Source organism: Gouania willdenowi, chromosome 6, assembly GCF_900634775.1.
Source record: "Gouania willdenowi chromosome 6, fGouWil2.1, whole genome shotgun sequence".
Classification (NCBI taxonomy): Eukaryota; Metazoa; Chordata; class Actinopteri; order Blenniiformes; family Gobiesocidae; genus Gouania; species Gouania willdenowi.
Window position 1 is genome coordinate 33,849,326 of NC_041049.1, and position 12,065 is coordinate 33,861,390.

Here is a 12,065-nt window from a genome sequence, read left to right on the forward strand (position 1 = left end):
TCATTGGTTGGGTAGAAACACCGTCCGTAGCAGAGAAAACTCAGGCAACCTTCACCCCAACCATTTCCACCAGCTAGAGAAATCTAGCACAGTTGAAAATTGATGCAAATCATTACCATAGGTGAGCATTCAAACAACAATTAACAGCAAGATCAAAAAGCCAGGAGGCAAAAATAAACAACACTGTGAACACGTCAGATTTTTAGCCAGCAATACCAACCAGACACTTAGGCAACGTTCACATGGTAGGTCTTAATGCTGAATTTAGATGAAAAATCTGATTTTTTTGTGTGCTCGTTCATATTACACATTAAATGCGTCTTCTATAAGTTTAGAATATGAACGAAATGTGACTCTGAAGTGACCCACATGCACAAAAGAGGTCCTGAGGTACAACGTGGCAGGCATGGACTATTTACAGAAGTAAATATGGAGGCATCTCGTCTCCTCCTCCCCAATCCTCCCAAAAAATAAAGTACAAGAGGCTCTTTATGTTGCTCTTACTTTTTCCCCCCATGACGAGTTATTTTAAAAAAATGTGTCAAAATGTGTGTCGTCACACCCCCCCTCCACCTTTAGTTAGTATTGCCCATGCCACAAGCGCAAGAGAGACTTAAGTCAATAGACATTCAGACTGTGACTTGCCAACATGTCGGTAAATAGATTAAAATTGGGTTGCCAGAAACGGAGAGAAGTAAAAGTAGAAAGTACAAAAAAGGAGGCAGAAAATGCTAAAAAGGTTTACAGTTCGTGGTTTAACGTTCGGGCAGCCGCAGCAGAAGAACAAGAAGACACTGTGGATGTCCCTCTGAATGAAACTCAACGCACACGCGAACCAAACCCCCTCCTCCTACACTCACTCACTTCAGCAGCCACAGTGACAATATTAAGACAGAGTCAAATGAAGAGTTAGTAAAAAAAAAAAAAAAAAAAAAAAAAAAAAAAAAAGAATAATGGTTAAATTTGGAAATGGTTTGGCTTCAGAGTGTCACTGTGCGTGAGTGTGTGTGTGTGCGCTGTAGAGATCCAGAGTTGTCTGCGGGTCGATAACGTTGTAAAAAGAACTCAAAACAACTTGTTACCGTCACACTGCATGTTTATTGTAAGCAGAGGAAGATCAAAGCTTCACCTCAAGGCAAGGGAAAAATATTGAGATATTTATCGTATATTGCGATATACTGGATAGCTTGAAGATATTGAGAAAATACAAAAAGGCCATATCGCCCAGCCCTAGGTGGTGGATGTCGCTAGTCAGGGTGGGGGCCCCTACGCAATGGTTTTGCTCCCCGGCCCAGAATTTCATAGGACCGGCCCTGCTGAATGCTCCCTATTTCTCCCACAAAATGCCTTTGGGGCACAGTAATAATCCTTCTCCAAATACACTAAACACATGCACAGGTAGACTGATTGAGCAAACAGTCATGACCCTTTTCATAGTTCCGCAGGACAACAGGTTCATTGCACCACCTTAAAGGAGAATAGGGCAGGATCACGAAAATAGGCTCCATAGTGACACCATGGTGGTTAGTGTAACTGCAGTCATCAACCAAGCTGCCATGAACTCTTTAGCACCACAGCTGATTGACTAGAGGATGGAGACCCGACTGAAGCCTGACGAGACCGGACGGGTCGGATTCGGACAGATATTTAGAACTGGTGTTGGGGTTTTGTCACAGTGTCCTTTGCGCGCAGTGTTCTTGGCATTCCTGCTGCTGCTGTGAGCACTGGATCAGCGCTGCAGGCAGGAGCATGGAGCAGAGAACAACTATGAAGGCATCCACCAGTGAAACAATCATTTTTCTTTACAAGAACATGATTTATCCTTATCTTCGATACATGGATATGTAAATAGATCCACTGGGTCTCTGTCACGCATTGAGCCCCTGTTTGTGTTTAACGTTCACTTGTTACCTGTGCGCTGATCTGATGTTGACATTAACAGTTGTTTGTTAATAAAAGCGGTGCCTACCACTAAAACAATCGTGAATATGTCATTTGTATGCGGGAAAAAAATGGTTTTCACTGTCAGGTCGGACTCGGACGAGGAAATGTGGCCTAATCCACCTGTGACAGTTATTTATTTACTCGCCATTCATGTGACTGCAAGGCCTGAATACAAGCCTCTGCATGCATCCTTGGAACCAAACAGTAGGATTTTTCTTTCCAATCCCCAAGCGTCTTCTTCTTCTTTATTTCTGGCAGAGTGGGTGGGCTGCCGATTCAAGCCGTTGAAAATGCGCACCATTAGCGTCATTTGACGTCACACCTGCAGAATTGCGCGGGAAAATTCTGCCCCAGAATTGCAGTACAAAATGCATCACATAGCCTGTTCAAGGCAATAGAGAGAAATGTGTGGGCTCATTCTCTTTCTTTTTGGTTTTGAACGCTTCATCTGCCATTAGCATTAAAAGACTTAAAATGAAAAATTAATGTTTATTTTTTTCAAAAATCCCCATATGCTCCATTAAGTTTTAATGGCCAAATGTTCTTGTCCACGTTTCATCTTCATCATTTGAAATAAGCAAATCACTACAGATCATTAAAGTAAAGTATAGGGCATGAAGCAACAGTCATGAACTGATCAATAGATCAGTGCACGGTTATCTCCTCTCTGACCGTCCGGAGACGCTGTTCCCCTCCTCCTCCTCCTCCTCCTCTGTCCTTCTCCTCCTCTGTCCTCCTCCTCCTCCTCCTCCTCCTCTGTTCTCCCCCTCCTCCTCCTCTGTCCTCCTCTGTCCTCCTCCTCCTCCTCCTCCTCTGTCCTCCTCTGTCCTCCCTCAGCTGCAGCCCTCAGTGAGTGTGTGGAGCTGCTGCTGTTTCCTCTACCTGTGCACTGTGGACAGTCACACCGCTGATGCTGATGGAACGCACGGCGAGCAGCTCGGACTGATCTCTGCATCCCTCATCGTTCTTGTCGCAGGTCCTCCTCCTGCGGATATACTTCCTCTTCCTCCTCCTCTTCCTCCTCCTCATCCTCATCTCTGCTATCTCTGAGCATCTGAAGTTGTGATGGAGCCTCCGCTCAGCATTTGGGATTACTGACAGCTTCTCTGTTTCTGAGGAGGATCACATCGTTGGATTGATAAACCCTATTTCTCAGCTTTGGATAAAACATGGACTAATTTCCTTCTGTTCACTCTAACAATGGGATTATTACGGTGTTTGCTGGCTTTCTGTGTGCTCTGCCCCGCCTCAGGTATGATATCCCCGCGTTTACCTCCTGAAAATGAGCTGAGGCTGATTTCATGTTTGTTGGAGGATTTTTTGCTTAGTCTGCGGACCACAGCACAAATCCTCCGCCTCAGGGTGTCTTTACCCCGCCACACCTTTCGTGATGATCACTGGTGTGTGTGTGTGTGTGTGTGTAGGTTTCGGAGTGGACCCTACCCTCCGCATCAGCATCCTTGATGAGCTCATGCTCCCGCAGAGCTTTGATGGAGTTACTCAGGTCCAAGGCTTCCACGGCCAGTCCAGAGCTTTCCTCTTCCAAGGTACTGTAGTTTACAGCACGAACATGTCTTATTTTACGGGTCGTCCACATGTTTCACAGCACGGGCCGGTGCAGTGAACTATGGATTATGGACAGAACAATGAGCCCTACTAACAATAACACTAACCCTAAGAAATGAAGCAGGAAGAGTTGATCTTTTTAAAGAGTCGTTGAAAGACTGATCCTAATCAGATTAGTCCCAAACAGATTGAGCCTAATCAGATTACTGAGCCCTGCTTTGAGATTATCCACTATTGATCCTCTTGACTGCGTAACTCGTTTAACCAAGAATAATCCACAGACATGGTTTGTCGTTGAAAGCCACACAATGGTTACAATCTGATAATTCAACTAGGGCTGTCCCGATACAAATGTTTAACTTCCGATATGATACTGATATTGCAGCCATGCATATTCACCGATACGATGTCAGCATGAATAATTCATACTTTTATTACTTATTTTGTAGTGTGGAATGTTAGGAAAGTCTTGATCAAATGATGTTATTCAGAGAACAATAGTCAGCAACATTAGGTCACTTTGTTGGAAAGTGAATCACACTCACCTATGAATAGAAAGTTCTGGCATGTTTGTTATACTGTTACAAACACACAGGGTTAATTAATTATATATATATATATATATATATATATATATATATATATATATATATATATATATATATATATATATATATATATATAATATTTATTTCTTATAATATTATATATTACTTATCATATGATTATTCTTTTTTATATTATATTAAATATTATATTTTAAATCTATATTTGCGTAAGTGAAAATATAGAATGCAGTTTTTTAAGATGTTGAAATTGAGATTTTGAAAATAATCATTAAAAAATATTGTTTTATATATTCATATTTTATTTCATCAATTACTAGACATTTCAGGAGACCCACATGGGGTCACGACCCCAAGGTTGAATAACCCTGGACGAGATTATGGATGTAATGACAGATCACAAACCAAACCAAAGCCACAGTTTTTGGCCAAAAGCAACAACATAACTAGGGGTGCACAAATTATTTGGTCTTATGCTCAGAGAAGCACCTCAGGTTGCTTGGTTCCTCATTCTTTTAAATATTGTTTTTTCATTACTTTGACCAAGGAGGAACATAATACTTGTAAAGGGACCCATGAAAAACAAGAGTTGTACAATCATTTAAACTGAAAATGAAGAGAAGCAGCTGAACAAAATGTCTGTTCTTTAAAGCTTCATTGTCTGTAAAGCTTTTTAATAAAATGACGGAAAACTAAATGTACAAACATCTAAAAAAACCAAAATGAAATCTCAGCTTTTAATGCACTTACAATAATACTATTTAAAACATGTTCTGATATCCTGTTGCATGTCATCATCATCATCATCATCATCATCATCATCATCATCATCATCAGTCTTTCTGACTGTCTTCCTATATTTCCAAAACAGTATACAGTAGATGCAGATGTACAAAGCCTACTTCTTCCTACATGTTTCAACAACCTGTGGTTAGCTGTTTAACCTTTTTGCGCTACTTTCCTGAGTTTGCTGCTGCAAAACGCTAAAGTAATACTTAATGGAGCTACTTTAACATTTTGACCACATTTTAAAAACAATGATTTTTAGTCTGGCCTCTATCTACTGTTCTATCAGTGCTACTATGAACTGGGTCTTTCAGCTCCTCTATATTCATTTTGCTTACATCGATTAATAATACATTATCTGTAAAAACAATATATTTTTTTGTTTATAATCATATATATATATATATATGATCATAAACAAAAACATTTTACATTTACTTGAAAACTGGTGTCATTAGTGGAGCAGATAATTGCAGATTTCCAGAAAATTGTTAATTTCCAGATGTAAGCACCAACATACTTCTTTGGGATTGCTCTTTTAATTAAAAACCCATTATATTACTTATTATATATTGATATTGCAGATAATTGTCCTATGTGAAAGATCTTGGTGTCAAATCATACTTTTTTGACAATGAATAATCCCAAATTGGAACCACGGAATTACTCACTGGCTTCCTATTACCATATACTACATCAGCCCCAAAATCCTAGTATAGATAGTATTCACCACACACGTGACCACACCTCCGATTACCATTTTGAGGGGCAAGCAGTGCCTGCTGACTATATTCTGCTAATATATATATTATCTGCTAACCTAATAGCCACTTTCTATTTTTTTTCTTTCTAAAAATGTTTATATACTGTGTTGATGTTTTTATTCTATTTTCACTGAGGCTGAGACTAATTACAGAAAGCAGGACTCTACACTAACTTTTCCAGTGGTGGCACTGGTGCGACTAACTTTCTCAGTCAATAAACAAACTCACTAGCTAAAAATGATTGTCGTGGACAGTCGACCACTCTTGGTAGTAGAGGATGTGGGGCTAGAAGCTGTGCTGCAGATAGTGTCATCTGACTTAATTTATAAACTGCTATGATGGAAGACAATTTCAAAGTGTTTTGCAATGTTCAGTTTCCACTTCTCTGGAATGTTCTGTTTTTTATTTTAATATAGAAAGACACATTTATTTTAGAAAGTTTACAAAAAATCCATAAAATCCTTACTATAGCTTACTTGCATTTAAGTTTGTGCTTTGTTGTTTTCGTTGATTCAGTCATATACCAAAATAGATTTAAATTGGAAAAAGATCGCTTCTCGTGTCAAATATTGTGATGCGATTAATTTAGTTTAATAAATTACAAAGTCTCCTATTAATTAGATTTATTTTTTTTAATGGAGTCGCACCATTAAAACCTACTGAACTGTTTATCGTTGTTTCAGTCAATGACGCTCAATAAGGGAGGGTCGATATTTGGGAATTGGCTGAAAGGAATGCTAAGGTGAGAGAACGAAGCTGGAGTTGAAAAAAAAAATAGAGATGTTTGATTCCATGTCAGCTGCCTGGGACCAGAAGGCATTTCTATGCTCATTAGATTGCAGGCGGAACACATTTCTGCTGCCTTCTCAGATGGCTGTTATCTGTGGATGGAGGTGAAAGAAGGGGGATCTGCTGTGAGGGTATTCTCAGGGGAACAGTGTCATTTATTATTGAGCATTGGATGCATGTGCACAATGCTATTGTCTTGGCTGTACATTTGTACATCTGGACAGTTTTTCTCCCTGTCTGAGAAATTATGGGATGGGAACATATAAGGCTGCTGTTTGGATCCCCCGGCTGCTGTTTGTGAAGATGGCTGTCAGAGCTGAGTTACGTGACTTAGCAAAGGTGGACCTCAGGGACAGAAACCCTCAGGCTATGTCTAGCATACTATGTGATGAATGCCATACGACTGCATCATTAACACTATCCCACCAGTTTTAATATCAACACACCCAGCAAAGAGTCTGAACATATACAAACAGAAGCCACACCCTGACGACTCCCATCCCCCAACACATACACAGAAAATGTATCCACTCTCTCAGCTACAGTGCACCATCCTTTGTCATTGTGTGGTCGGTCGGACTCTAATAGTGACGATTGTATACAGATAAATATTTATTAGGTTTTACAAAAGCATTTATTTTGAGAATAGTTAATAATAATAATAATAATAATAATAATAATAATAATAATACATTTTATTTTAAACTGCTTTTCCAGACACTCAAAGACACTTTACAGGCATGTTAAAATAACAACAGTAATACAGTGATGACAACATAGAAATTAAAATCAGAAAAAAGAAAGAACATCAGTAAAAAAAAGCCGCAAGAAACAGGCATGAACGAATGGATGGTTATATGTTAAAAGCAGAGTGAAACAGTTGTGTTTTGAGAAGTGATTTGAAAGATGGGAGGTCGGAGGGTACAGGCTATGACAGAGAAAGCTCTGTCCCCTTAGGTTTTGTGCTTGGACAGTGAGGAGGTATCTATCAGCGGAACTGAGGCTATGGGAGGGAGTAGGTGTGTGAGGTAGAAGGAGGCCTGGTTGTGAACGGCTTTATGGGTGAGAAGGAGGATTTTGAATTTGATGCGTTGGGGAACGTTGATGGAATTCTGAGGCTGTTTGGTGATGGAGTTTGGGTCAATAAAGAGCATGTCAGTTGAGAATGAGGAAGTTTTCTTGGAGCCATGCTTTGATGTCACAGAGACAGTTTGACAGAGTGGAGTGGGTTTCAGGGGTGATAGATTTGGTGAAAATGTATATTTGGAAATCATCAGCATAACAGTGAAAACGGAGCACATGTTGACGAATGATTTGACAGAGGGAGAAGAGGTAGATGATGAAGAGTAGAGGACCAAGCACAGAGCCCTGGGGTATGCCTTGGGACAGGGAGGCAGTGGAGGAGGAGCAGTTGTTGATAAAGATAAAGTGTTTTCTGTCAATGAGATATGAGTGGAACCAGTTGAGGGAATTTACAGTGATATTGAAGAGGGATTGCAAGTGGGAAAGTAGGATGGAGTGGTTGATGGTGTCAAAGGCAGAAGTATGATTGAGAAGAACAACAATATAGAGTAGGCCAGAGCTAGATGGGAGGAGGTATTTAGTGAATTTGAGGAGGATGGTTTCAGTGCTGTGTTTGGTGCGGAATCCAGATTTAAATTGTTTGAATATTGTGGTATGATTAGCATGGTCTTTTATATGCCATGTTTAGGCCCTTGTTTAGGCCTTTCCAGAGCAATATCATTCATTATTGTTGAAATTTCCTGTGGGTGTTACACTTTGTAGACTGTAACTGCCTACTCAGTTCTTAAATAGGTGGTAGTGACCTAATGGTTAAGGAAGCAGGCTTGTAATCAGAAAGTTATTTATTCAAATCTGACCTGGGCCATCACTGTAGGATGTTGAGCTAGTCCCTTAACCCTAACTTCTCGTATTGTATGTTGTACATCTTTGTGTATTTTTTTCCCAACCAATTATTAATACATATTGACCAGAGATGTTCTCGAAAAAATATGCTTTATCGTTGTAAAGCAAACGCAATTTTGCAAAATGTGCAAACACTTTTTTTTTTTTTTTAGCTTATATACTGAACATACCATGAATGCAAAAGGTGCAACAGTTTTTAATCAAAATGATCATCAGAAGTGCAAGTCAGTAAATAATATTGAACTTAAGGAATATTAAAGTGCATAACATGAACCTGTCACGAAGACATATTTCTTTAGGCATAACAAAAAATAAAAATAAATAAAAATACAAAGCATTAACAAACATACTGTATGTAATTATATTGTGTGCTTCCTGTTTGTTCTCCCACATGGGGCTGTGCACTGCCTTGCATTCTCTTGACGTGCTTTGCAGAAGCAAAATGCTTGTCCATAGACGACTTCCGCTTTTGCTCGATGATAACATTGCATTTTGAACAAAAAAAGTTTACCTTCATTCTTATGAAGCAACGTTGGGTACTGTTTTGCACGGTCCTTAGCCGATATTTTTGTAAGCAAATGCGAGGTATTATGCGCAATGCCCATAGTACATCCTCCGCTACTTCCGTAGCAACTACAAAAATAACGATAAGCGGCCGCATATTTATGTTTTTTTTTCAGGGAAGTTGCGGGAAAGTTACTGGCTTTTGAAAAAATTGCAATGCCGCACTGATTTTGCAGAGTTTGCTTGATTTTGCATTAATAGTTGCGATCGCAACATCGCGAAATCCTGGAGGGACTTAGTAGTACACCAGCATTTTGATGTGCCTCTGCACAAACACAGCTGAGTGGCTTGTTAGCAGACTTTTTTCAAAGGTGCTTCAGGAGTTCATGAGTGTTGGAGCAGGTAGACATTGTAAAGCTGGTGGACTACTGGCTCTCCAGGACCGCATTTGGACACTCCTGAATTAGTAGATCATTTATTTGCTTATTTGGCTACATTTTCTAATCAATTTCTGAAGAATAAGACAATATTATTTTACATTTAAAGCCAAAATGTCCAGAAAATGTTTTTGGTTGCTTTGGACACAAAAAAGAGCAGAGGTAAGCCTTTGACATTTAATGTGAGGGAACCAACAGTAATTGGTTCCCTCATATTTGGAACCTGTTTTATCACACTTTCAGAACTTAAATAGTAAAGAGTAAGACAACATGTAGGACTGTCTTGGTTGACACATCTCTGCAACATCGCGTGGCAGTTGGGGACAGTGCCTCTGGATTGGCAGACCGGGGTGGTGGTCCCTCTCTTTAAGAAGGGGGATCGGAGGCCTCCCCGGCAAGGTCTACTCCAGGGTGCTGGAGAGGAGGATCTGGCCGATAGTCGAACCTCGGATTCAGGAGGAACAATGCGGTTTTCGTCGCGGTCGCGGCACACTGGACCAGCTCTATACCCTTCATCGGGTGCTTGAGGATTCGTGGGAGTTCGCCCAACCAGTCCACATGTGCTTTGTGGATCTGGAGAAGGTGTTCGACCGTGTCCCTCGTGGTGCCCTGTGGGGGGTGCTGCGGGAGTATGGGGTCCGGGGCCCTTTGCTAAGGGCTGCCTGTATGACCGCAGCAGGAGCCTGGTTTGCATTGCCGGCAGTAAGTCAGACCTGTTCCCAGTGCATGTTGGTCTCTGCCAGGGCTGCCCTTTGTCACCAGTTCTGTTGATTATTTTTATGGACAGAATTTCTAGGCGCAGCCAGGGATCGGAGGGGGTCCGATTTGGGAACCTCAGGATTTCATCTCTGCTGTTTGCAGATGATGTTGGTCTGTTGGCTTCCTCAAATCAGGACCTTCAGCGTGCACTGGGGCGGTTTGCAGCTGAGTGTGAAGCGGCCGGGATGAGGATCAGCACCTCCAAATCTGAGGCCATGGTTCTCCACCGGAAAATGGTGGCTTCCCCTCTCTGGGTCGGTGGAGAGTCCTTGCCTCAAGTGGAGGAGTTCAAGTATCTCGGGGTCTTGTTCACGAGTGAGGGTAGGATGGAGCGTGAGATCGATAGACAGATCGGTGCGGCGTCAGCAGTGATGCGGTCGCTGTATCGGACTGTTGTGGTGAAGAGGGAGCTGAGCCGGGGGCAAAGCTCTCCATTTACTGATCGATCTACGTTCCTACCCTCACCTATGGTCATGAAATTTGTGTAATGACCGAAAGGACAAGATCACGGATACAGGCGGCCGAAATGAGTTTCCTTCGCAGGGTGGCTGGGCGCACCCTTCGAGATAGGGTGAGAAGCTCAGTCACTCGGGAGGAGCTCGGAGTAGAGTCGCTGCTCCTTCACGTCGAAAGGAGCCAGCTGAGGTGGCTGGGGCATCTGTTTCGGATGCCTCCTGGTAGCCTCCCTCGGGAGGTGTTTCAGGCATGTCCTATTGGGAAGAGGCCGCGTGGAAGGACCAGGACACGCTGGAGGGACTATGTCTCTGAGCTGGCCAGGTGTTGCCTCGGGGTCCCCCCAGAACAGCTGGAGGAGGTGTGCGTGGATCGAGAGGTCTGGGCATCTCTGCTGAGACTGCTGCCTCCGCGACCCGGCCCTGGATAAAAGCGGAAGAAGATGGATGGATGGATGGAAATGTATGAAACAAAGATTTAATATCTTTTTTTTTTGTACCATGCATGAACTTTACCAGACATAACCTGTTTACATTTTTCCAAGGCAGTGGTGCTGTACACAAGTACCCGTCATCAGTGTTGGGAACGTTACTTTAAAAAAGTAATTAGTTATAGTTACTCACTACTTGTTCAAAAAAGTACCTGCGTTAGTAATTGAATTACTCTATAATAAAAGTAACTCATTACCAAGGAAAGTAACTATTTGCGTTACTATTAAAAAAAAAAAAAAAAAAAGTTGCTCTATGTCAAATAATTCACATTTTTTAGATGCGTGTATCGTGAGGTGCTTCATTAAATTTGAGTTGCTTACAACAGACGTGGACACAGTCTTCTCTCCTGGATATAATGAACACTTCACATACACGTTTTTGCCTTTGACCACAATTAATTTAAAGTAGTGTTTGTATCGTCACCTTAAAAATGTCAACTTTTCATCAGATTGCTCCACGCTCACCATCTCTGCTGCTTCATCCAATCTGTAGTGTGTGTGTGTGTGTGTGTGTGTGTGTGTGTGTGTGTGTGTGTGTGTGTGTGTGTGTCGCGGGTGCTGGCACGTCGCCTTAGCCAATCATAATCACTCACCTTGTTTTTAACCCGCCTCCTCTTGCTGGCACATGTGTAAAAACACTGGCTCTGATTGGCTACCATGAAACATGACGTCGCCTTAGCCAATCATAATTGCTCACCTTGTTTTTAACCCACCTCCTCACTACAGCTGAGTAAGAAGCCAGGGTTGCTTTCGGAAAACATTTTATTCAATCAATGCATGTAACGCACCGCATTTAAGTTCAGTAACGATAACCGTGTTGTAACGGCGTAAAAAGTAATTAGTTATATTACCCCGTTACTGAAAAACAAACGCCGTTACATAACGCCGTTATTTTAAACGCCGTTATTCCAAACACTGCTCGTCATGCACTTACTGATAGATAACTAAATGGTTAGCCTTTTCCTATAGTTCACATTTGAAAAAAAAATCTTAAATTGCTCTGTGACAAGTCAATTTGATGCCCTACCAGCCCTACATGACGAGTGACCTTTGAAAATAGAGCCCTGGGGGTGCCCCTTCA

General features: G+C 41.5%; 1 protein-coding gene across 5 annotated transcripts in view; it reads left to right on the forward strand.

Moving 5' to 3' along the window:
- Nucleotides 1-2,680: 2,680 nt before the first annotated feature.
- The window catches only part of nell2a (neural EGFL like 2a), a 186,950-nt gene continuing 177,565 nt past the window's right edge, over nucleotides 2,681-12,065 (forward strand). For 2 of the 5 annotated variants that reach the window (XM_028449514.1, XM_028449513.1), the window contains exons 1-2: nucleotides 2,682-3,196; nucleotides 3,369-3,491. In XM_028449514.1, the coding sequence (XP_028305315.1) occupies nucleotides 3,145-3,196; nucleotides 3,369-3,491 (175 nt within the window). In that variant the 5' untranslated portion in view covers nucleotides 2,682-3,144. Of the gene's footprint in view, nucleotides 3,197-3,368; nucleotides 3,492-12,065 lie in introns of all 5 variants that reach the window. The other 3 variants (XM_028449512.1, XM_028449515.1, XM_028449516.1) reach the window with 2 other exon arrangements.